Source organism: Thunnus maccoyii, chromosome 13 (assembly GCF_910596095.1).
Source record: "Thunnus maccoyii chromosome 13, fThuMac1.1, whole genome shotgun sequence".
NCBI lineage: Eukaryota > Metazoa > Chordata > Actinopteri > Scombriformes > Scombridae > Thunnus > Thunnus maccoyii.
This window is the reverse complement of record NC_056545.1, coordinates 8283682-8310768: the sequence shown is the minus strand read 5'-3', so window position 1 is coordinate 8310768 and position 27087 is coordinate 8283682. Positions and strand designations below refer to the sequence as shown.

Sequence of the window (27087 nt, the reverse complement as noted above, 5' to 3'; positions counted from 1 at the left end):
CAGCATGCAGGTGGGCTGTAGTGTTCAAGTGTCAGATCCTCTCAGTTTACACTCCAGTCACAGTGCAGGCCCTTGAAGTGTGTGTATATGTTCTTTTATTGCCATATTTGGGAGGACCGATTTGAGTTTTACTCCTTCAAGCGCTTATAATTGATATTTTTCACAATGCTTGAACTGAGAGTGTGAAATTTGTTGTGCATGGCTTGTATCCCCTCGGCTTTAAGGAGCTTTATAGCGAGTTTCAGTTCATTGTTTTAGCTCTCCGTCTGAAACTTGACTGTTTTGGTTCACTCTCTGCGCTCTCATAGTGTCGTTTTTTGGACGCAGCAGGCTGCTGTTTTCAGGGAAAAGGTTCCTCTACACTACCTGCTCAGCACCAAATGGTTAGCTGTAGACTAGTTGGTGAACATAGTGGAGCATTTAGCAGCTAAAGAGCCAGATATTTCCCTCAGGAGATGGTGGAGACCAAAAACAGAGCTAAAAGAGAGTGAATATTGGTCTTACATTCACCAGGTGGACAGAAACACAACTCTAAATGAATGATAATGTTGCTCCGTAACTGCTGGATGTGGAAATAAGCAACTGGTCACTAAAAAGTTCAATATATCCACTAGAAAAGATGATGATATGTCACTGTTGTGCTCACTATTTGTTTCCGTTGAAAACAAGTGGACAAAAAATCTGTTAATGCAGGTTTAAGACGGGGGCCATTTTTGTCTGGTCCTCTTTAAAGGGCAATTAACGAGTTAAAACTTGTTTTTAGGGTGAATGTTGTAATTATGTTTGGTTTCAGGGGCTAGGGAATTATGTCAATGAGGGTCCTCAGAAGTACAGAACAGGTCCTCACAAGGATATGGATCAGTCCTCGTAGAACAGTATCAGTTATATACAAACATAAAATAAATATATAATAATAAAGGTGTATGTTGACTGTACAGGTCAATTTGTGGAAAAAAAGAGTGAACTGTGCAAACTTGCCATAATTAAAGTCTTGTATTCATAGCAGCATAACATAGTAATGCTATGAACATAAAGGCGAGTTTGCATTATGACGCATCTGCTCCAGAGTTACATGCTACATTTGCTTGTCAACATTTCCAGTTCACACAGACATGGATGTAACTGTAAAAAATAATTACTGGAGGAAAAATCATAAATTTGATGATTATGATCCAAGATCTGAAGTTATAAGCAGCGTCTTTTTTCTCTGACTTCAAAGTACATCACAAAACTGTTATATGTTGACAAAACAATCCACATTCGAGGCTCACTAACTCACTTACTCTTAAACTTTCGACCACATTTTAGAGTCTTCATCAGCAGTTCATGGTACTGTAATTAACAAGTCCTACAAAATACATGATTTGACCATGTGAGTCCAGAACGACACATAGTATTGTTTCTATTCTGGCGCTGCTATCGGCAGTAATCAGCTGAAACAACATCATTTGTCTGCTTTCCAAAACACATCATTGTTAACAATAATGATGTTTTATGGTGTGACAATGCTGTGGTTAAGGTCTAGTTAGGTTTAGGCCCAAAAAACTTGGTTAGGTTTAGGGAAAGATCATAGTTTGGGGTTAATCTGATCATTTTGTTAAGGTTAGAGGACAGTCTTGTAGTTAATTGTCAGCTGATTATCTGTCTATTAAGCCCAAATGTGATATGTTAGAAACCTCCAGAACAAGTTGAGTGAAGATTCTATCACACAAAACAGTCATTTGCAGGTCAAAAAATGTTATTTTCACACCCCAAATTTCATATATTCACTGTGAAAACCAACCTTTGAGTTTTTAATCTATTTATTTTACTGGCTTACTTAACAGAGACCATTCTATTAATAAATATTAACATAAGTATGCCAATGTAAAGTTATTTTCATCTGTATTCACTGGATTACCCTAAACTACTATAAAAATATGAGCTACAACTACAATAATAATAATGAAAATAAATACTAATAACAACACAGTTGTTAAAGTAGGACATGAGCATGTAGTGATTTTAGAAACAGTAGAAGTACCAGATGTACGAGATGAAAACACAACTGTCTCAGTATGATTGTTTGCTGTAATAACATGTTGTGAACATTTTACGTTGAACGATATTGAACTTAACCTCCCGCTGTGTGTCTCTGCCTGTCAGCGCACTTTCAATCTCAGCACCATCGTGTTCCCATGTAGAGCGAAGACCGCGGGGCGCTAACAACTCTCCGTACAGGAAGTGTCATGGCCTAATGTGAGTCTATCACAGTCTCCATGATGTGAAAAACTTCTGGGAAGCACAAAAATGCCTCTTTCTTCTTCTATTACTTTATTTCCCGCCTCCCTTCATGTCCCACCTTCACTCGCCTACTTATTGCTTCATATGTATTCCTTTTATCTGTGCTGTGAATTGGTCAGGAAATAAATCAAATTCACCCACGCTGCCATTTTACTTCCACAAAGGCGTTCGTCTGATGCAAGGACACATTCTGTTGACAAGGCGTTACCACGCAGATGGATATGACGGTTACAGTTTTGATAAAGAACTGACAGCTCTGGGCGGGATGTGTGTGTGTGTGTGTGTGTGTGTGTGTATGTGTGTTTGTGGTTAATATGATATCCCGAAATAGGATTTGAATCCTCGATTGCTACCTGCCAAGGGGTTGGAAGAGATTAGAGTAAGATTAGATTTTAGCCATGCTCCAACGAGTTCGCTCCCCCTTTTTCTGACATAATTGGATCGTTTGGGCCATATTTCATTCTCAATTGGCTGGTTGTCACCAAAGATGCATTAACACACGAGAGAGGAAGAGGGAAGAAAAAAAAAACATATTACCAGAGACTCTGACTGTCATATTATACGGACAATGAGAGGTTTCGGCGCGTCGCTCAAAAATGATCTGTGCATCACTGATGGAACGTTTTCTTAGTTTTTTTTTTAGTTTTTTTTATTATTATTTGAAATAATGATTCAGAAAGGAAAGCAGCAGTGATTGATGAATCATTGTTCATCTTGCTGGATGCACACACCACTGAAACACTGTTATTAGATATCTGTCATCAAAGTCCTTCTCTATCTGACCCCTCATTCCCGTCACACTCGTCTCTGCAGTGTTTCTTCTCTGTCACATAAACCTCTTATTTGTTTTTTCTATACCTATATATTCTTTTCTTTCTATTTTTTTGTCTGATACCCCCCCCCCCCCCTCCTCCTGTTTTTCCAGTCTCCTATACTCTGTCCTTTCAAGCTCCCTCTTTGTTCTTTTATCTTGACACTTTTGCGATCTCTTTTGTCCCCTTCTTTCTAGATTTTCTTATTTTCTCTTCAGTATTTCTACCTCTTTCTCAGTCTGCTTCTTCTTTCAAGTCAGATCAAAGCAATCACTACAACAATGTAAGCATTTGTAAAAGCATTTAGGTTTGGTTTCTACTTGAAAGGTGGCTGTACGAGGCTTTAGCAGGAGAATCGCTGGTTGTTCAGGACAAAAAAACACATTTCATGGCATGGCCTGTAAATGGTAAATGGGCCGTACGTGTATAGCGCCTTTCTAGTCTTCCGACCACTCAAAGCGCTTTTTACACTACGAATAACATCCACCCATTCACACACATTCATACGCTGAATGGTACAGCCATCAGGAGCAATTCGGTGTGAAGTGTCCAAGGACACATCGACATGTGGACTGGAGGAGCCACGACCCGCTCTACCTCCTGAGCCACAGCCACCCCAATAACGTGTACAAGTATGGTTGGTGAAAATCATTCAGGCACAAGAAGTAACCTTAAAAATCATGAAAATCTGATCAGAAGTTGTGGGCACAAGTGGACAAAAAGGGCAAACTGACCGACTTCACCGTCCCACAAACAGAACAGCGGCAGTGTTTGCCTGTACACACCCAGTCAGTCCTGGGAAGAGCTAAGGTGAGTGAAAACACCTGTGTGGGTGGACTGAGGAGTAAATGTGGATGTTTTTCACATCGTAATATTTCTGCCATATTTCAGTTCAGAAAAGGTCAATAAATACTTGAATTACCAGGAAGAGAAAAGTCAAGAGGTTCAAGATTTAAATGCAGACAAATATGAATTTAGTTATTCTGTTTCAGCTTCCTTTCTTGCTCCTTCAGTGTCACTCTGTCCACCGCAGCGCTCCCTCTCCATCTTTTTACTTCTTCTTTCTCTTGTTTTCTGTCCCGTCATAAACATCCCCCTCTCTCCCTCTCTCTCTCTCTCTTTCTCTCTTTCTGCTCTGATTGACTGTCATCACATCTGACAGCACAGGCAGAAGTGAGATGATAAACAAGACGTTTACACCGAGGAGACATCCTTGGCTGTCCACACACACACACACACACACACACACACACACACACACACACACACACACACACACACACACACAGAGATGAGGACATATACACAGAGGAGAAGGTTGAAGGAACAGTCAGTCAGTCTGAGTTGAATCTGACTGATGTCTGTCAGGGAGCTGATAACTTGTGACACCTGTCTACCTTAAAGTGATATTCCACCCAAAATATTTTGATTAGCAAACCCTCAGGCTTGAAAAGTGGCTGTAATCTGTCCCCTCGTGGAAAAATGTGAGACTGTGGTCAGCTTAGATTTAAGACGTAATATAAACATGGATTTATTCAGTCATATGTTGTTTTTTTTTCCGTCACTCGGTTGTGGAAGAAGTGAATATTCAGCTCACAGACACACAGCTCTGATATATTATTAAACACTTACCCTTCTACACATCCAGCAGACACAGAGCCACATTATCATCCCATGGGACTTGTGTTTGTATCCACGTGTAAAATGTAACCTTGACTCTCCTTTTAGCTCTGATTTATGATGAAAAAAGAGGAGGAAGTGCTTTCTGGATCTGACAACAAGGTGGCACAAGGCAGGTGATTTTGATGCACAAGTATCAATGTCCACAAAAAAAGGGAAGGAATTCCCAAAAAGGTCAAGGTACAAATATTTACAGATATATCTGTATAAATGTCTTTACTACTATTATCAGTGTATTCGTACTTATTTTCTTTACTATTATCTGTGACATTTATTTAGTACAAGTATAATGTAGGAAGCAAATGTGACTGTGAAAATTCCCACATGTGTGACTGAAGCACTAAATTCACTTGTCTCAGTGTCTGATTGTTTGACCACTACACTATAATAAAGGCTTTAAAGCATTTTTTATGTGTAATTAAGAGTCTTGTCTGATGTCAAAGATTAAAAAGACAAAAAAAAATTCTGATTAATAACAAACCTGTTAAAGGGAAACTTTGGTTTTTTTTCTTTTTGTGTCTAAGTGACTAATTGGGAGAACAATCGTTGAAACTGATCCAGTATTGAGTGAGAAAGCTGCAGCTGGCAGCTGTGAAATGAGCTGCAGTGTAATCCTTTTGGGGGCAATATCAATCACATCAATGTACATCCAATAAAAGTGCTTGTTTTTTGCCACTGACAGGCTCAGATTTTTATTAGAAGTGTCTGAAATGAAGTGTTTTTCTTTAACTTTCACTTGATCTGGTGTGTTTGTTATCGTGTGGAACCGAGTCTCGCTCAAGGAGAAGTCTCGTTCTGAAATCCCGCGAGAGTTGAGTTGTTGTTGAAATCAGTTAAATATTCAGCCATGACAGAATAGGAGAGAGGAATGCTGGGAGGAGTTTGTCGTGTTAGAGTACAGAGAGTGTCGCTTAGATTTTCAAAGTCGTAGCTGAATATTTAGCTGATTTCAACAACAACTCACCGAAGTTTCCCTTGAACACAAAAGTTTATAAAAGTCTTGTCTGATGACGAGTCAACAAAGTGTTTCACAGTTAGTTTCTTTTAACCGTGACCACAATCCTTCCTCAACCTAAACCAAGTAGTTAGTGTAACAGAGTAACTTTTATTTAACTATGTCTTAACCACAGTGGTGTCACATCAGAAGATGAAAGTTTTTTTTTAATTAAGGCATTTTGTATTTATATTTTGTTGTTTAAGTTGGAGGACTTGAAATGAAACAAACATGCTGAACTCTAATGGAAGACTTGTACAGTTTTCATTTGTAGTGAGTATCAGAAATAGATTACTCAGCAGCAGCTTGGAAAAATGATCAAAACATCCTTAGATATATGTCAAACCCTTGCAGCAGCATAATCCACTTCTCTACTGTTTATCAATATGTTCCAAAAACTCATTTTTCCACCAAAATATGGTTGAATACACCACTACACACACACACACACACACACACACACACACACACACACACACACACACACACACAGTCTTTCTTTCCCTCACCTCTTCTCAAACCTTTTCAAGTCTTTCTTTAACCAAATCTTGTTCCGGTTTCTCTCTCATGTCTCTCCTTTTATTTTTTACCCCTGACACAGGACATGTAGCTCTGATATTTTGTCAATTCTGATGAGCATCTGAGTGTCTATTTGGAAACAGAGAAGGACTGAAAAAGAGGAAAAAGAAGATGGGGAGGGAAGAGGCATCTGTTGACCCACTGATCTCTAAGACAAGCTCTCATTCTGGCCTCTACAGACAAACATTACTGGACAGGAGAACTAACTGCCCATTAAAAACTGCTCTTTCCACCACTTCATAGATTTCTACATTTAAATCCTGCCTCTTTACAAGGTGTTCACTGTTTTTCTCCCCACTCAATTGAGATGCAACAAAATCTTTTGTGCATCTGAGTTGAGTTGAGTCAGTATTGTGACCTCAGGGCTGAATCACATGCAAATACAATCTAATTTTAAAAAAGTCAATGCTGAAATGAGCTCCTAACTCATTTAAGGGTACATTTTTGGGGCAAAATCATGTTTAAAAAAGGTCCAACAAATGCATGTGATGGATCAAACTGGGTTTTTAAAGCCATAAGCATCATAAAACTAAACTAATTAGCAGAGAAATCAAGATGTGTTATTTCTGTGATTAGTACTGAATATTAGATTGCACTGTAGCACTTGGCAACAGTTGGTGTGTGAAAAACAAAGACATATCCAGAGAGATGATATAAATATAGAAAAGTGTATTTTTACTAGATTTTTGCTGAAAGCAGAGCCGCAGTGAGCCAATAAAAGTACTGAAGCAGGAGGCTGCAGGGAAACAGAAAGGTGAGAACAGTGTTGTATGAAGCAACATGTCACCGGACCAGTCTGCCATGCTTTATATCTCAAGAAGTTACAAAAAAAAGTTTTAAGAATAAGCTGAAGATTTGTTTGTTTATTATTCTTAAAGACAGGCCTGCAAAATAAATAAGCTAGATTTTTGTTATTGTTGTTTGTCCTGACTTGTTAACCCCTTTAAATTGATTTATTTTGATTTTTGTATATGTATGATCGTGACGTAATTTCATTGTTGGATGCAATCGTAATGTTGTAACTACTTTATATTGTTTACTGTATGTAATGTAACTGCAAACATGAATTATATGTATTATATTTTAATATGGACCCCAGTTGCCAAGGCAACTAATGAGAATCCCAATAAAAATCTAACTAAACAAACAAACAAAATGTAAAAGCATGTAAAAAATAACAGTTTGTTACATCGCTGCAACCTTATATGTATATTTTAGTTTGATGCAAAATTCTTTACTGCTGTCATTTAGGTGAAATAATTGTCTGAACTTCTACTGAAGACAAAATCAACTAATTTTACACCTGCTTTTCCAGATTTACAAATTCAGGTGCAATTTCCTGTATTGCACTGGTCACTGCAGCTCTAGTCTGGTGCATTATGTCTCACAGTAACAATTAAATATGTAAAGTAGGTCTGTTACGTCTCTTTTAAAATGTATTTTTATAATCTCTCTGTCTTTCACACAATTACATATTGTTGCCAAGCGCTACGGTGCAACATCTATTGCATGACTGTCGATCCTGGAAGAGGGATTCCTCCTCTCTTGCTTTTCCTTATAAAGCCCCCTGAGGCAAATTTGTTATTTGTAGTATCCATTATTTTATTACTTACCGTCTTAACCATATCTTCTTGTTTTTATTGTGTTCCTAATTAAATAATTATTTAATCTGCTGACTATTTTCTCCATAATTCATTTATTCATTTGTACCAAGCTGCTTTTGTGTGACCGACAGCCAAAACCCCAAATATATTGAATTTACTATCATTGAGGACAAGGAAAAACAAAACATTTTCATATCTGAGGAGCTGAAACCAGTTCATTTTTTGGTATTTTTGCTTGAAAATGACTTGAGTGACTTGAATTGATCACAAGATTTGTTTATGAATGCTGGTCTGTGTGTGTTGGTCCTAAAGTGAATGATTTATCTCTATGGAGGTTTTGGTTTGTTTATGTTATATTGAGCTGTGCATTACATTAAAACACTAGATGCAGGATAACTTTATAATAGATGTTTCTAATTTATATGCATTGATGTCTGTGTGTCTGCCTCAGTTTGCGCTCTAACATGCCTGTTTATTTACTGCACATGGCCATGAATTTTTGCATGCTATGACACAAACAGACTCACCGTAGCTCTTTGAACGGCTCGGCCCTGACGTGTGGTGTCTCCACTGATTTGCTGAACACGGCTCCTTCGGCTCCTGAAATCACAGAACACAACAGACATCAGACAGGAGGCTGCCGTCAGTTGAAATCAAAAACCCCTCCTGTCCGATCAATGGACATAATCTGTGAGACTCTGCCGATCTATACGGCTCCAGTCAGCGAGCACAGCGGCCCTCAGCTCGCCTCACTGATAACACAGACTCACACACATTTGATAGGGAAGTATACTCTGATGGAATATCATAAGGGTTTTTTTTAAAACTAAAAATGTTATTTCATCAAGAAGGAAAAAGAAGAAAAAGTTGCTACAACAGCTGAATGTGACCTCAATATGCTTCGTTTTCTGTGCCGGCCAGTCTTAAGCCATTTGAAAAACAGTTTGGATTTGCAAATTTACACAAAGAAGCAATGGGACAATGTTCTGTAAGAGGATACAATATGTGCATTTTTTAAATGAACATTACGACTGGTACGTTGTTTTTTACTCACTGATCAACATAACAAGCAACCAGTAAGAAGAACAAGAGTCTAATACACATCACTGATTTCCTTTCACACCAAGAAAAGGCTAACTTTGTTGTTGTTATGCTAACATGCTAAAATGTAAAGTCAAAATTTACTTTTAGACCCCAAAATTCATGTTTTTCTCAAAGGTCTTTACAATCCGAACAGCGTACCACAGGCTATATCCTTAAATCCTTAGTTAAAAGGGAACCTATTATGCTCATTTCCAGCTCTATATTTTTATTTTTGGACTCTACTGGAGTAGATTTGCCTGATTCACAGTTAAAAAAACTCCTCATTTATCTTATAGTGGCTCCCTCCTGATGAGCCCACTCTGTTCTGATTGGCCAGCTTTCTGGAAGCCTGCTGAGGAGCAGCCATATCAGAGTTGTGTTAAGTTACCACCGATGCAAACCCAACATTTCCTGCTTTACTGCTTCAAATTAAAAGCTTTTCAATGACTAAATAACGGGAAACTTTAATTGTGAAGAATTCACAGGAAGTGAAACGTGTTCCTCAGCAGCTTAGCAGAGCTTTGTTAGCAACACTAAAAACCAGTCAAAACAACAAGATATTCGGAGCTGTTTGTTCAGCGGATCAGGTAGAAATAATGCAGGGAGGAATAGCACAAGCAGAAACAGCCACAGTGATGATGATGTTTGATGAAGAGCTACCAGCACACCTCCAACAGGTAAACTACTTATTTTATTTTGCCCTGCTGTGTAATGGAGTCATGGCTCAGCGTTACTACCCCCAAAACAATATAAAATGCCATAATGTTAGTGGAGCGGAGCAGTGAACTCATGCACTGTGTGTGGAGCAGACGACCATATAAAGAAAAGCTATAGCTATATAAAGAAAGCTGAAAGGAGAAAAAAACTTTGGAAACCAAGTATTCAGAGCAGTCTGAAGCCGGTGTTTTTTGCTCACTATTTGACACTTTGGCCACTATGTATAGTTAGAATATGTATATACAGATGGACGACAAATTAAAGGAAATACTAGTACAGGTCTTAATGCCTGACCCCTACAGTGAGGGGATCTGGCCGCTCTGTTATGCTTTGGGGAGCATTTTGCTGGCATGGTTTAAGTCCATTTGTCCTCTCAGAGGGAAGGGTCACTGCAAATCAATACAAAGGTGTTCTGAGTCATCACCTTTATCCTATGATGAAACATTTCTTTTCCTGTACGACAATGTCCCAATCAACAGGGCGTGAGGGGTCACTGGATGGTTTGATGAGTATGAAAATGATGTGAATCATATGCTATGGCCTTCACAGTCACCAGATCTCAACCCAGATGAACACCGATGGGAGATTTTGGACCGACGCGTTAGACAGTGCTCTCCACCACCATCATTAAAACACCAGATGAGGGAATACCTTTTTGAAGAATGATGTTCATCCCTCCAGTAGAGTTCAGAGACTTGTAGAATCAATGCTAAGGTGCATTGAAGCTGTTCTGGTGGCACATGGTGGCCCAACACCTTACTAATACACTTTATGTTGGTTTTTCCTGCTGTGTCTATTTTAAACTTAGTTCCTTGCTGTGTAAAATGAGACAGACGATTGTTTAACAGTTAGTTTATGTAGATTTCTATGTGTTGATCTGACAAGTCTTTAGAGGACAGTGTTGTTTGTTCTTTAATTTAATGTGATAGTCATTCTGATATGTCATTCTGGCATATATGGTTGTGATGAAATACTATTCCTGGGCTAGTTGAACTCTTGACCTTTGTTTCTGTTTAAGGATTGTTCAGGGTTGAGGGTTTAGCGCTACTTGTCAGACAAAGAAAAGATAACTAAGCTTAACTAATTCTTTGTCTCTCAGAAATATGATGCATTGTACTTCTGACTTCTACTTTTGGTTCTCTTTGTGTGTTTATTGAGTGATCAAGTAATTCTCCTCAACATAACACTCTAAAAGAAGCCAGACTGCATAATCAGTACTTTTACTTTTACAGTACATAGTACATTTTGCTGATAATACTTATCTACTTTTACTTAACATTTTGAATTCAGGACCTTTACTTGTAATGGAGTATTTTTATGACTACAGTATTTCTGCTTTTACTTATGTAAAGAATCTGTACACTTCTTCTGGTATTTATCGTATTATTTCCTGCCTTTTCTGTCTTTCTAGAGACACAAAAGTATCAAGTGTAATATGCTGAAATACCTTGAAATCCTACACTAGGGGAAATATGACTGACATTACATTGCTTTATTGTGGTGAAGCACAAACCCAGAGCATTAAAAAACAACAACAAAGTAATACTTGGCTGGCCCTCAATCCGAGGCTCTGATTGACTGTAGTGTCAATGCAGCAGCTCAGCTCGAGTAGACCGAATCATTCAGGTACATCAAATCAACAAAGCATCAGGCGCAGATCAATGGCCATGACTAAATGTGTTTTCAAGCGTTTTGAGGCACCGCTGGGAATCCAAACGCTTCTCACGCTGTGACACACATTGAAGTTTTCACCAGTAAGAACAAAAACTTCCTTGTCAAATGCAATATTTGCTGGCATTTAGCCCCAATCCAGAGAGAGTTCAGGTGAGGGCCCAGTGTCTCACTCAACACATCAAACCTTTGACATCTCCATTATGGGACTGTCAAAGTACCCTGCTTACAACAAGGGGAAATATATTTTCCAGTGACAGGGGAGTTTGACTGTTGAGCTTTCAATGTTCAGAAAAAAAACAACATATCTGTTGACTGAATAGTGCAGTATTAGAGTTATAAAATGTAATCATTATATGGAAGTACAGCATTAATATCTGTATATTTTACAGGTTCCAGCTTCAAACCTGTAGAATAATATAATGATGTTGAAGGCTGGTAATTTTCTCTTATTCTCAACAAATCTCATGTTTGGAGCCAAACCAACAATGAACTGATGTACCAACAAGTATTGTGTTTGTATCCAAAGCCTGATATATCTTATTCCTCTGTGCCGTAGAGCTCTGTTGTTGTCCCAAATCTATTAAACTCTCCCTCCACTCAAAAATGTGTTTTTCTTCTTGTTCCTTCAGTTGAATGTTTGAGCTTCACCGTGCAGACTGATGTACGTGCACAATTTGACACAAAGATTGACGAAGGCTGTTTTCACATTCTTCTGCTGAAAGTGGAAAAGTTTTTCTTTGCTCACCTTTAATCTCAGTTTAAGGTGTGTACTTACAAGTGGGATTGGTGACATCACAACTAGTTTTGGAGCCAGTTGTGGTCCAGTATGTAACTTTAGTAATGTGGAAATTTGAAGCCTCCAGTGCACAAACACTGAGAGTGGGCTTTACAGTGAAATAGGAGACATCTTTGAAATGAAAAATATTTACATATTCATAGGAGAGGGAGAAGGAGGTGTAATTTTAAGGATTTTAACATGATAATTGAACTTTTCTTTGCAGGAAAAAGCAGATTCAAAGCAGAGTATTTTTATATATCTTAAAACACGTCTGAAGGAGATGTCAGTGAGCAACACCTTTGCACTTTGTGCTACATTGTGCTTTGCAAATAACATCAGTGCGAATTCAAGAGGTTGTGATATGTAGCACAACAAGCTAGTGAAGCTGTAAACAGAAGTTCTTGCACATGCTCAGTGGCGTCTGCCTTACACAGAACTACTCTCTGGAGACTGTAAACGTGACCTCTGTTATTAGTCTTTGGAGCCGTTTCTAAACAAACTATAGTAACCGTTGTCTTCATGGTGAAGGAAAATGTAACTCGGTGCAGCGATATGGATCATTGGTGTGTTTTTAATAGATTTTGGACAACAATTAAGGTCTACGGCACAGAGGAATAAGATGTATCAGGTTTTGGATACACACACAATACTTGTTAGTAGATCAGTTCATTGTTGGTTTGGATCCAAACATGAGATTTGTTGACAATGAGAAAAAATATAGAAAGTCAGCAAGCAGAATCCTGTAAGTTAGAATATGGGAGTAAAGTAACATTAGGTCTTTTCAGCTGGTTAGTATCTAATTTTGATACACTGCAGTTTTTTGAAAATAATTAGTTTTATTTAACTTTGAAAGCACTCGTGACAAAATGCTAGAGAGGTGCAAAAAGGAAAATAAAATAATCATTAATCATTAATTAATCATTAATCATTAATTAATCATACCTCAGACACTACAGAGCAAAAGTATGACAAAAGGGAATCTAACCACTTACATTATCATCACATAGTGCACACCTGTGTTTGAGAAACTTTCAAATGGTTTATTTTGAAGCCACCTGGACAGACTGGGTTGTGGCAGGACAAGTTTGACATGTTTGAGTATTTTTCAATGAAACAGACATTTAATAGTTGAGTTTCTGTGGTGTCTGTGGAGATATTTACAACACCTTCGCTCCTCGGGGGAGCTGTTCATAACATGGCACAACCTGTAGAAAAGTCAGGGAAATAAATATTTTTATGCAAAGTGCAGCTTCAGCTTGCCCATGTGGGATAGATAACTCTGCTGTTGATGACTGCTACAGATGGAGCCACTTCTGTTCTCCTCTTTTTTTTTTTTTTTTTTTTTACCCAAATGGATAGAAAGTATGCCTGCAGTAGCAAGATGAAATTCAGTGTTGGATATTTAATACTTGAACTTTAATACTTTGCATGTTCTTCCTCTGCCTCCCACAGAACAAAAACATGCAGCTTAGGTTAACTGGTGAATGTAAGCGTGAATGGTTGTCTGTCTCTATACTATATGTTTGCCCTGTGATTGACTGGCGGCCTGTCCAGGTCGTACCCCGCCTCTCGCCGCATGTCAGATGAGATTAGCTTCAGCTCCCCCGCAACCCTCTAGAGGATTAGCGGTGAAGAAAATGGATGGATGGATGGATATTTAATACTGTCTGCATAATCAGTCAATGATAAATAAAGCTATTCACAATATACAGAGTCATTTCACCATTCAGGGGCGGCTGTGGCTCAGGAGGTAGAGCAGGTCGTTCTCTAATCGGAAGATCGGCCTCCTCCAGTCCACATGTGTCCTTGGGCAAGATACTGAACCCCAAATTGCTCCCAAAGGTTGTGCCATCAGTGTATGAATGTGTGTGAACGTGGCTTGTAGTGTAAAGCGCTTTGAGTGGTTGGAAGACAAGAAAGGTGCTATATGAATGAATTTATCACTACCATCTACCATCCAGGTATTCATAAAGTATTGTGAAGTGTTATATTTTTCTGAATTTCACCTAACTTTCCTGAGAAGCGTACCAAAACAGAAGGGTTACAAAAGAAAAAAGTAACTTATGAAAGCGCCGGTGACATTTAAATGCGTACTATTTAGTCAGTTAGAGGCAGAAGTACAGATGTAAAGTGAAGTGTAAGCCTCGGCGCATGTCACTGCCTCTTTCCTGCAGTAAAGTGAGTGAAGATAAAACAGAAGCATCACATTAGAAATCCCAGCTCTCAGTTGGAAGTAAAAAAGAACAAAAAGCACTTTTACTTTGCTTCTGGCTGTCACTCTGCCTTAACGCGCTGGTTTAAAATGATAAAACTAGTGCCGTTTTATTTTACCATCATTTTTTATCACCCATGTTGAAAGTTCAAACACAGTGATGTGTTCTCCACAGTCAGCAGCGTGTAGAAATTTTCTTTCTCTTCTTTTGTTTCAAGAGTTGCTTCAAATTTCACATTTATTTTTAATGATAACTTTGTTGTTCACCTACACAGAATAAAACTCTCCTCCTGATTTAGATTTCTAGAATTTCGAATTATGAAGCGTTATTTAAGGGGTCGTCATGGATAAATGATTCAGCTTTATTCCTGAGAAATATGTTTTTATTGTTGTTTGGTATAAGAACCATTTCTAAAGAGAAGACAGCACCCAGAGTCATGTTTTATCATTGCAATCCAGAACAAAACACAGCACTGTGTTGCTGGATTGATCCAAAATTAATCTAAAAATCCATAAAGGGAGGAATTCAACTTGCTGAATTTAGTTCTACAAAGGTCAACTTCTAAGTTCACTCTGCTATTAGTTATACGGTTTTCATGAAATCAGTCCCTGTTTTTGATACTATTAATGGTCGGCATTTTTCAGCAATAGTCATTCAGTGTATTGACATTCAGTAATTAGACAAATAGAGTATTTTTAGTAATGTAAATTGGAAAGTACAGTGTTACAGCAACAGCCTCACATATACCAGAAAATTCAAAAACAATGAGGAAGGTAAAAGAAACCTCATTAAAAAGGTTAATTTACCACTTTATATAATAGTTTATGGCCCTGTCTGCCAGTCAGGTGCAGGATTTAAACTGCATAAATATGCACAATTCACAGGAAGTCATGTAGTGTGTATTTCAGCGTTACTGTTCAGTTTTATCTCATTGTTATCAACCTTGCTGCTAACTTGTAGATCTCTTCCAAGATTCAGAGGTATTAAGTTACCGCTAATGCAAACTGATCATTTTCTGCTGAAAGTGTTCAACTGGTGAAGCACTGACTTTTTTTTTTATTGTGAAGCAACCTCAGAAAAAGTTTATCACCACAAAGCTCATTGATTAAAAATGTGGCTGCACACCTTTAACTCCTCGAGGTAAACTATTCAGCCGAAGAAATTTGATTATCTGATTATTGACTAACTCACAAACAACTAACAAACAAAAGTTGCTCTTAATCTTTTATATATCTGACAGAGCACAGCTCATTATTACAGTGATATTCAAAAAAAAAAGTTATAATCAGTAGCTACAGTTGTGGCCAAATCAACCAGAACTGCAATCACAGCGATACGACAACGTTTAAAGATCAGATGTGTCTAATAACTTTGCTTTCTGGGACTTGCAGTTGACTTCTCTCCTTAAGTTGTTCTGTTCACAGTCTCGTATATTTGACCTTTTCTCAAATCACAAACAAGTTTTTTTCTACATATGGTACAGAGATTTTTGTGTCCATACTCGATCAATCATCCAACATCTGTCTTTGAACAAAATAAATCTGAGGTTAACCTAGACCAGAGAGGACTCACATGTTTATGTTTTAACTTTAAAATGTCTTGTTTAGTGCATATTTTGGATACAATTCTGTAAAAATTATACCTGATTTATTTTTATAAGCTTTTTGTATCAGTATCAGTATCAGTCAGGCTGTAGTTTGACATTGATGGTGAGTTTGAACACAAGACATTTACTCTCATTAAACGTCACAGATTATTGACATTGTGACACCGCATATGTTTATATTTCTGCCATACTGTCTTCATTTGTATTCTGAGGCGTAATATTTTCACTCAGTCACAGTGTGACGACTCCATTCATGTGAACCTTTGTGAATAAAGGCTTGATTTATCTGATTTTCTGATCACAGGCTCCACATGAATACTGAGCAGACAGCAGCGATACGTTACAGCACTGACATGTTCATGGACCGCTGCTGGTGGTGGCGGTGGTGGCGGTGGTGGTGGTCGGGTGAGAAAATAAATGATGCCACTGAAGATTAATGCGTCTGTGTGAGCAGCTGTGTGTCCGTGTGTCCATGTATATGTGCATGTGTGTGAATCAGTGTGTGTGTGTGTGTTTATGAGTCAGTAGTCGACCAGGGGCAGATATCATCAGTCGTGGCCTGAAGTATCTCAGAGGTGATGAAATACTGAGACACACAAGACACGGAGGAAACTCCCTCCAGGCATAATTTCAATGATTGGTGACAGTCATGTACGATACGTGCGCAACAATAACTGGAAACCAAAATCCTGCATTTATCTTGATGGATATCTATGCAAAATACTTCATTGTCTTGCTTTAAAATGTTTTCAATGTTTCCTTTTTATCCAGGAATATCTGGCACAAAAAAGTATACAAGTATAGTAAAAATACATTTTGCATCTGCAATAATCACTTGGGAGGCAGCAGAAACAAATTGTGAACAGCACTGACATATCAGCAGCTTTTAAGTTGATTTGTTGAACTTGTTAGCAAACAGTTGCTTATTTCCACATCCAGCAGTTACGGAGCAACATCATCATTCATTTAGAGTCGTGTTTCTGTTCACCTGGTGAATGTAAGTCCAATATTCACTCTCTTTTAGCTCTGTTTTTGCTCTCTACCAACTCCTGAGGGAAATATCTGGCTCTTTAGCTGCTAAATGCTCCACTATGTTCACCAGCTAGTCTACAGCTAACTGTGTCTGTTTGCTGTTTCATGCTGAGCAGGTAGTGTACAGTGGCTTTTTACAGCTTTTTCTTTGAAAACAGCTGCCTGCTGCGGCCAAAAAATGACGCTATGAGAGCGCTGAGAGTGAACCGAAACAGTAAAGTTGCAGCCGGACAGATAAACAATGAGCTGAAACTCACTCACTACTATACTCACTATTTATTTTATTGTGTTTTTGTTTTAAAATGTTTTATTTCTGCTTATTTTATTTGTCTTTTATCTGTTTTAACTATTTCTTATTTTTTTTTATTAATTATCTATTTTATTGATTTGATTACATTTTTTTTTTTAAATTCTCTCTATTTTGTTCTGTTTTATTATCAGCTTGTCAGTCATCTATGAAGCACTTTGAATTGCACTAATCTGTATGAAAGGTGGTATACAAATAAAGTTTGATTGATTGACGTATTCTCTGTTTTTATTTGAGGATTTAGGCTACAAATTTGACAACACCGAACACATAAACATAACTTTTTTTTGTTGAAGAATTCAAATTCCATTTCACTTTTGGCTTCTTTGTCTTATAACTATGTTGTATACATAAATATAATCATATTATATCAACATAATCATGATAGATGTCTGCAAATCTGTCCTAGAAGCTTCTTCAACATCTCCTGTTGGAGTGAAAATATACGGCTGCTTTTGATCTGGTGATGATAAACGTAGAAAATGAAATCTACAAGCACAGTTAAGTCTGTCTTGACCTTATGGTAATGGACAATGCCATTTAAATGGTACACACACACACACACACACTGAGATCATACATGAATATTAATGTCACGTTCATCCCTGATACATATGAGCTGGATTAGCATGTGCAGTCACACAGCTCGCTATAACTCTAACTAACTTACTACGGTATGTACACTGTATGAACGCATGGATATTAACAGGAATAAAGTCCTGCTAGATGTAATTAACCACCGGTGACATGTCCATCTCTAAACTAAATCATATTTAATCTACAGATGTAAATTATGCCTGTTCAGCATGACCTAAACCACCCGGGACCTGTGATATTTGAGTTAACAGCTGGGCACAAATACTGCAGGCAGAAGCTTGATGAATCCGGGATGCTGTTCCGATGTCTAACGGTGAAATTATGACCACTGATTGGACGGAGAACTGCGTGAAACCCACTCTCACGCTGTTAGATGAAACTGATTTGTGATGTGTGTTCTGTAGTGATTTTGTGATGAAGTGTTGTAATTTACTATCACGTTGTGCTACTCAGTTTCTCTCAATCTGTCTCAACCACCTCCACTGCAACTGGGGATTTGCTTATATTTCCCAGAATGACTTTGAGAACCCTGAGAGAACAAGGTTGTTGTTCATAAACACAGACATAGAGGAAGAAGTGATTCCTAAGAATAAAAACATGTAGGATGGGAGCATGATGACTGCTATTAAAATAACCTCTTCCTCCCTTTTCAAATGTTCAATATGAACACTGAAGTCTAGAGAGAAAATCTCTTCTTTAACACCAAATTTAATCTTCACTGTTTAAGATAAATCTGGTATTTAAGCTTTACATGAGGTCACATCGTTAAAATGACAACGTAGCCACATAACTAAAACAAACAGCAGCAAAATTGTCTTTTTAAAACATATTAACAAAACTACAGTATGTGATCGATTCATGCTTTTAAACTGAGAAGTCAGACAGTGTTCTTAATATATAGAAGACATTTTATTTATTGTATTTTGACAGGAAATCGTTCCATCAGCCTTTAATCAAAAATAAATCTAAAGTCCTTTCTTACTTTGTTACTCGAAGCAGAACTTTGTGGCATGTTTGCACACTAATGTTAAACATTTAGTAGATAATGTTTAGCTTGTTAGCATGTTACATTTACCATCATGTATGTTAATTAACGTCCAGCATTCATATATTTGTACAGTAGGGGAGACCAGGGACAGTTGTAACATGGAACGGTTGAAACAAGCTACAGTGATTACACTCACTCAGGTAAAAATGTAATTTTTCTATCAGATGTATTTTTTTGGATACTGTCCTGAGATCAAATGTCTAGGAATCCAAAAAAGTATTATTATAATCACTGTTTCATAAGCTAAAAATAGAAATGGCTAACATGTGTCAAACTAGCAGTCAAGCTAGTTAACATGAGGTGAAAGAATGGCTGGTGATACTGGCCTTGTTACTGTTAACTGCCCTAAACCAAGTTTAATTAATAAAAGGCCTACATAAACTGGATGGATGGATGGATGGATAGATAGCAAATTAAATATATAATGTCATAAAATTACATGCTAAATTAATTGTAATCAGTTGCATGCTAATAGTCAGTGGAAACACGTGTAAACGGTAAATCAGTCAGTCATTGGCACGTTAACATGCTAAGACAAAATCAGTCCTTCATTCACTACTTCCTATATAGGAGACACTAAATACTTTAATCAATAGTGAGCAGCAAATTGAGATTTTGGACACTAGCTAATAATCATCATTTTGCGTCGTCACTGTCAGCCGTAGAGTTGAGCAAAAAATGCATTGCATTGTGGGATTTGTTTGCAAAAAGTAATGTAAATGCAATGGAAACGTTTGAGGACACTATATAGTAGTAGTATAGTATAGTAGTTGTATATCACCGTTCACATGAAAATCAACTCAAATGAGATGGTGGAGGGTAAATATAATGCACTTTATATTTATTAAATAGGGATTTTGGGCACAGCTTTGGCATGTAAAGATTAGCATGCTAACTGTTTCCTAAGCATACAGTTACACTTAACATGTTGTGAATTTTGATTTGTTGGTGGTGCTAGATGAAAGAGATACTCAAAGTCATTAGGATTCATCCTCTGAGGCGATGACTGTTAAAATTTCACGGCAATCCATCCGATAGTTGTCCAGATATTTCAGTTTAGACCAAAGTGCTAAAACAGACTGAGAGAAGGACATTAAAAGAGTCACTAACGTTGCTAAAATCAAACTAATGGAACTGCACCATGGGTTGAAAAATGGAACATTGACTCAGAAACCCACATTTTTTTTCAGCACCACCACAGTAAAACACTTTAGGTCACAGTGATCACAACAAAACTGCAGACTCCTGGAGGTGAGTATATAACATCCTGAAGATGGAGAGACCTCTCTTCCAGAACCCTGCAGAACAAGGAAGTTTTATATTCACCCATTTAATATTTTTCTCTCTTTGCCCCATATTATCTTTCTCTCTCGTTCCATCATTTGCTTGCTCTCATTTTCTCTGCTGCAGAGTATATAATATTCTTTCCCTTTAGTGTTTCAGTCAGACTGGAGGTGTTGCCAGCAGCCCTTTTCTAATAAATAGCCAGCGCTCCCTACTGAGACACTTTGCCCTTTCTCCTCTGAATAGTATAAGGAAATCAGCAGCTTTTATGATAGGGGGCAATTACCTACCTCAACAGTAAGCGTAGACTGTCAGATAGTGTAAGCAGCCTTTTGGATTAGAGAATGTAAAGAGAGGGAAGGGAGATCAAAGTACTGAATATAGAAGAAAGAGGGAGCAAAGCAGAAAAAGGGGGGAAATGGAGAAAAAACAGATAAAAAGCAGAAAGAAAATGTGAGGGAGCAGAAAACAGAAGAGAAAGAGCAGCTAACTATGGCAGCCTGGTGACAGATGGATCTCTCTTGCTCAACTCTAGTTCAACTTGTCACATACAGTATGCAGCCGGCGGATTACAGGAAAGACGTGACAAGCCGCTGACAGTTTCTCGCACACTGCAGGTGAATATAAATCATTTACCCTTGGTCATATCACTCCCCAACTTCTGTTTTCTCTTTTTTTTTTTCTGCCTAAATATGCTGACAGAGCACAGAGTGTCTGCCGCTGGAGTGACAGGCGAACCCGACAGTGATCGGCGAGAGAACGAGAGACGTTTTAACAATGTCGGTGTGGCATCGGCGTCAGCGGATACACGACGTCAGCGCCGACATCCTTCCAGCCCGCACCGAGTGAAGAGCTGTCATCCCATGTAGAATAATACAAAAACAACAACAACAACAGTGGATATACTTTTTTTTTTTTACAGGCACTACAAGTGATTTGAAATTTTACAGAGTTTCTGATTTGGATAAACAGTCACCGTCCACTAACTGTCACTGTGTCTCGATACCTCACATTAAGTCTCTCTTGATCAGACTCTGCCTTTGGCTATTTCTTATGTCTTGTGGACATTTAGCAAATTAACCAGCTGACTTTCCTTGTCACTCTCTTGTTTTTTAGCTTCTGCTGCTTACAGTTATTAATCTAATTCACTAAGAAACATACACAAGTACCAACACACGATCAATCAGTCCTCTAGATTGATGTTAGATAAGTGCATCGCCCGATGTACAGCTAAATAATAATTATATTTACATATAATTTACATCGGCTTTCTCTCTAAATCATAAATTCTCTTCACTGTTTACATGGTCGACAGAGAGAATAGAGAATGATTAACACTCACGCTAGTTTTCACACCGTCAGACAAAGGAAGTGTTTGATTTCTTGATGCAACTTGAGGATGAAATTGACGGTTACTGTATCATTTAACCTGGCAACAACTGAAGCATCCCGACCATTTCGATCGGCCGTTATGCTTAAATTGTGTAGTTTACTTTGCCTTCATGAACTAAAGCATCACGCCTTCTCATGGCGAACATCTCTGGTGTATTTCATTAATGTCATTTAAGGAATGTATTTACTTATTAAGAGCCCACATGTAACTAACAGCAAGGTTAAAACTAATAAAATCAATGCTAGCAGGTGTGTAACTAATAATATCCAGACTAGCTTAAGTGAAACTAGTAACATTAATGATTGTACAAGTGTAACTAATCATCCTAGTAGAGGTGTAACTGATAATGTCAGTGGTAGCACAGGTGTAAATTATAACATTAATGATGATCCATTCAGATGTGTCAGTGAGACACCAGACACAGTGTCAGAGTCCTGGTATTGTATTTGAAATTTAAATGCAATGCAGCTAATATTGATTTTATCATTTAACACCTGTGCTTTGTTCTGTGTGTATGTTTTGTGCAATTTTACGATATTGACTCTCTGCACTTAAGTGATCAATATATACATGAACTCAACTCTTGACACAAAATAGCACTGAACATGGATACAGTTAGATCAAAGTGTGTGTAAGTCTCATCTGGTTCTGGAGGATGTTTATCATATCAGACAAAAAAAATAAAATATTCTATCCATTCTTAGGGATCTCTTTCTCCGTCTTTCCCCTTTCTCTCTTTCTCTCTTTCTCACACTGACTCAACCCTCCCGCACCGGGACGAAGATGATTAAAGTGACTCTGTGAGCAGATCATCGGATCATCTCTCCGTCCCCTCACTGCCACCTCAATAACGCAGGAAAGACAGAAGAGAAACAAAGGAACAGAGGGACAAAGGGGCTCAATAATGTTTGTCACACTGCAGTGAAATGTGTCCTGATTCTGATTTCTCTCTCACACCTCACGGAGCCAAAACCTTTTCAAATTAGCTTTGAATCAATACGTTGCATTGAGTTACTTTTCTCCAGTGAAGTATGTGTCTCTACTCCAGTACAATCCATGGATGAAAACTTTATCAATAGCTAAACTTTATACAATTCACATGAAGACGGTTCTCATATTTATGGCACGGATGGATGGACAACAACATAAAAAAACCCTGAATGATCAACTTTCAGTGTTTATTTTGTGTATTTATATATATATTTTCAAAGATACCACCTGCATAGTGTTATTTAACTTACTGTGATGGACTGTGGAGTATTATTAGCAGCTTATTTGTGTTTTCTCTCCTTTTTTCCCTCACTTTCTATCACTAGAAATGTATTCTGAGCTGCAAGAAGATGCCATTCGATGTGAAATGTGACAAAGAAGTCATCTTGGAGCGGTAAGAATAATTTTTGGGTGCAATCTAAAAAATAACCTGACGGCTTGCAGTGCAGACAAAGCGGTGAAGGACAGACAAAGGTAAAGTGAGACAGTCTGTAATGTCCTTCAATCTCCAATCTCGACAGAGATTGTACAAGATAGTTAAAAACCTGGACCTTCATGTCTGCCTGTCTGTCTGTCTGTAAGTGTTTGAAGCCTGCAGCCGGCGGGGCGGCAGTAATGAAGTCCTGAGCCTCTAATTGGAAAGAATGATAGCGAGCAGGACGTTTGATATTCCTCTGCAAATAGGCCTGCCGGGGACGTTGACTTGAAGAGTGTTCGGCCAAGCTGATTTGCATGGCAGTGAGTGTGTGTGTGTGTCTGTTAGTGTGTGTTTTAAACTCATTTCACTTCAGTCGTTCGCTCTGTGCAAAATAAAGTATTCATGAAACGGTTTCCGAATGGTGGCGGCAAACATATTTTGATGAGTCTGTATCATAAAGAACGAACACAGTTGTAGCCGATTAAATATCCACTTTCATCTGTCCTGCGTTACTACAAAAGACACTTAACAGAAGTAGAGTCAGGGTGTGTTTAGGGTGGCACTAAATTAATGACTGAAGAGTGGAATTCCTTAGATATTTTCTAAACAGTGTGCACTCTATGACCAAAGGTGCGTGCGGATACAGCTGTCAGAATATTTCTGTTCTCTTGTTCTGAGGCGGTTTGATTGATTGATGATTTGAGCTTCATTCCAATGAGGAGAAAACTTTAAGGTCCAGTGTGTAGTAGCATCTAGCAGTGAGGCTGCAGATTGCAACCAACTGAATACCTCTCCACTCCCCACAGCATGTAGGAAACTCACAAAAAAGCCAAAAGGTTTGTTTGGTTTGTCTGTTCTGGGCTACTGTAGAAACATGGCGGTGCAACATGTGGAGCTCAGTGGTAGAGGACTTGCTTGCTCTGTAGATGTAAAGGGCTCATTCTAAGGTAATAAAAACACAATAATTCTTATTTTCAGGTGATTATACACTAATTAAAACATATTACATATACATTATATTCCATTTCTGCTAAGTCTGTTCCACTAGATGACACTAAATTCTACATAGTGCACCTTTAAAGAATAGGTTCAGGTTTTTTTAAAGTCTGTCCTGAAACAACAGTCAAGCACTTGATGAACACTGGTATGTTTTTCTGTCCTGCTGTAATCATTCCTCCTGTTCATACTGACCATTAGAAGATCCCTTCATAATGCACTTACAATGGAAGTGATGGAGGACAAAATCCACAGTCCCCCTTCTGTACAAAAATGTATTTAAAAGTTTCTTTGAAGGTAATATGAAGCTCCAGCTGTCCAAATGAGTCAAATCAAGTCTTTTGTTACCATCCTGCCATTGCAGCTGAACGGAAAAACACTGTCTGTCGAGGCACAAAGAGGGAATTTTTTTCTAAAAAAGACTGTAACTGTGGAAGATATCCACTTTATCTGACTGACTCAGGCATCTGAATCCTTATATGAGCTTCAGATAAGCACTTTTGCTGTGGATTTTGCCCCTTATCACAAATTGTAAGCACATTTGGAGGGAATCTTCTAATGGTCATCATGAACAGGAGGAACGATTACAGCAAAACCTGTTTCGACGTTCATTTGGGCTCCTGATTACTGCTTAAGACTTGAAAAATTGTGAGCCAACCCTGCACAAACCCAACTCCATAAAGAAATGTTTTTTTTTTTTGTGGGAGAACTTGACTTTCCTGCACAGAGTCCCGACCTCAATCCCATCCAACACCTTTGAGATGAACTGGATCGCTGACTGCGAGCCAGGCATCATCGACCAACATCAGTTGTTTTCACGGCTGAATGGGAGCAAATCCCTGCAGCCAGGTTCCAAAATCTTTTGCTTTCTAGAAGCTGCTAGAGCAGCAGATTTAACCTTTATTCAACCAGGAAGTCTCTTGAGATACGTGATTTCTTTTACAAAAATATGTTCAACTATCATACATTGGTGTCACGTTTGGGTGTCCACATACTTTTGACCATATTCGTTGACCATAAAAATACAGGTAAAAACTCTCTTTATTCACACGTTATCATTTAATGTGCAAACCCAAATGTTATAAATAAAGTAAAAAGTTATGTAATCGAACAACATTTTGTAAAGATATATATATATATATATATATATGTAATTAATTAAATATTTTTCTGATTATACAGCCTATGCACATTTTATTACATTTTCATTTTCTTATATACCGGTTCATATGCAGTCAACCAAATCATTTATCATACAATAATGTGGGAGCACATCTGACCATGTGTACATTCATGTTAACAGTCAAACATGCATTATGGCTCACAGCATATATATATGACTAAGATATGTCCATTTTTTTTTTCCTGTTAAACCAAGACAAGACTGAGGACTTTTATTGTCTAAACCAAGTTAAACTGTGTGTGTCAGCATCTACTTATGGCTGACTGTGGACATCAGACTCATGCATGTGCAAATATTTTCAAAGCAGGAACTTTGAAAATCCTCTAGAGGACTGATTAAAAAAAACAAGACTGTAGCGGGATGTTTATGCAGAGTTTAACTTTGAAATCTTTTTTAGGCATCAATGATTTCATCAAATTGCAGAAAATTGGAAGAGTATCTTATAAAACCTGTGCTCAATGCCCAAAAAATGAAGGAAGACAGTAGTTTGACATTGAAACAATGTAATTTTCTGGCCTCATGGGTATAATTTCCACCTCATGTTATAATGAAATATTATAGTTTAATGTTATACACTAGGTCATAAATTATAACTTATATATACGTCACTGCTGACTGGTTCCCAATGCAAACTGAACTTTAGACTGATTTCCTACGTTCTAGGCAGGTTTCCATCCATTCATTTCACTATAAAAATAAACTTACAGAGATTTGAATAGTTATTCCAGTCACAGTGGACATTTAATTAGTTTAGTAAGTGTTTTTATTGTATGTATTTTTTTCAAACTGATGAAAAAAGCCAAAACATGTCTGAACGGTGAAATCAGGCTAAAAATTGTCTGTAAAAGATTCTGTAAAAGTAGATTTGTGAAAAAGTATTTTAAATCCTGAATTGTTTACATCCATGTTTCATCCGTGTTACATCCTTTATTCCTCGGTGCATTACAGCCACCTGTAGATCAGTGAAACAGTGTAAATTCATTGGCGGGACTGTGTATCGTGTCACCTGTGTGCATACAAAATGGGAACCCACCGATAAAAAACTGCTCCAATGTTGCTACTAAAGGCCAGAAACTCCATAGGATACAGTGAATCTGCTCATGATGAAGAGCAAAACTATGGTCTCTTGTTTACTCTATCTATGTGAGGGTGTTTTTAGGATGTTATCCTCAAGGCTAAAGGTCTAGAGGATGTTATCCTAAAAATATCAGACCACCAAAGAGCCCACTCCAGTTAGTATACTGACTGGCTTTACTGGCTTTTTTGGGCACTTTTGAAACAGCTTTAAGGTCTCAGTTTGCTTCAAAGGAAAATGTTTGTACTATGTGTCATCTGACCTTAACTAAAGGCAAAAGTGTCTGTTCTGAATGGCCACACTTGAAGGCAGAATGAAAAGCCTGTTGCAATAGAGAGGAGCAAGACACTATGAATCGAATAAACTGGGATAACCACACACACTTTTGACAGTTTTTCCTTGAAGGCGCAAGTGGTGTTGCACTCAGTTGTACACATAGTGACGGAGAAGTAGAGTAGAAGAGAGAGATGTTCAAATCCCGCTTGCTTTCTCACCTCTGTACACCGGGCCAGTTGCTGCATGAAGTGTAATTGTAAGATTGCTTGTTTTTGAACATTTTTAAAACTGTCAAATGCAGCCAACCCCCAGTTCTGGACTAGAGTCTTCTCCACACAACATGATTTAGCCAAGGAGGACATGTTCCTGGACCAACATTGTGATCAACCAATCACAGCCCTCTGACATCATTAGTGTGCTGCTCATGTGCTTTTTTTTGGTGCTTCTTCAGAGATAAACTAAGTT

The 27087-nt window shown here is 38.0% G+C and overlaps 1 protein-coding gene across 3 annotated transcripts in view; it reads right to left on the bottom strand.

The window, feature by feature from the left end:
* The window catches only part of sgcd (sarcoglycan, delta (dystrophin-associated glycoprotein)), a 326697-nt gene that overhangs the window by 17128 nt on the left and 282482 nt on the right, over window positions 1–27087 (bottom strand). For all 3 annotated transcript variants that reach the window (XM_042432225.1, XM_042432226.1, XM_042432227.1), the window contains one exon: window positions 8480–8552. In XM_042432225.1, coding sequence (XP_042288159.1) covers window positions 8480–8552 — 73 coding nt within the window. The remainder of the gene's footprint in view (window positions 1–8479; window positions 8553–27087) is intronic.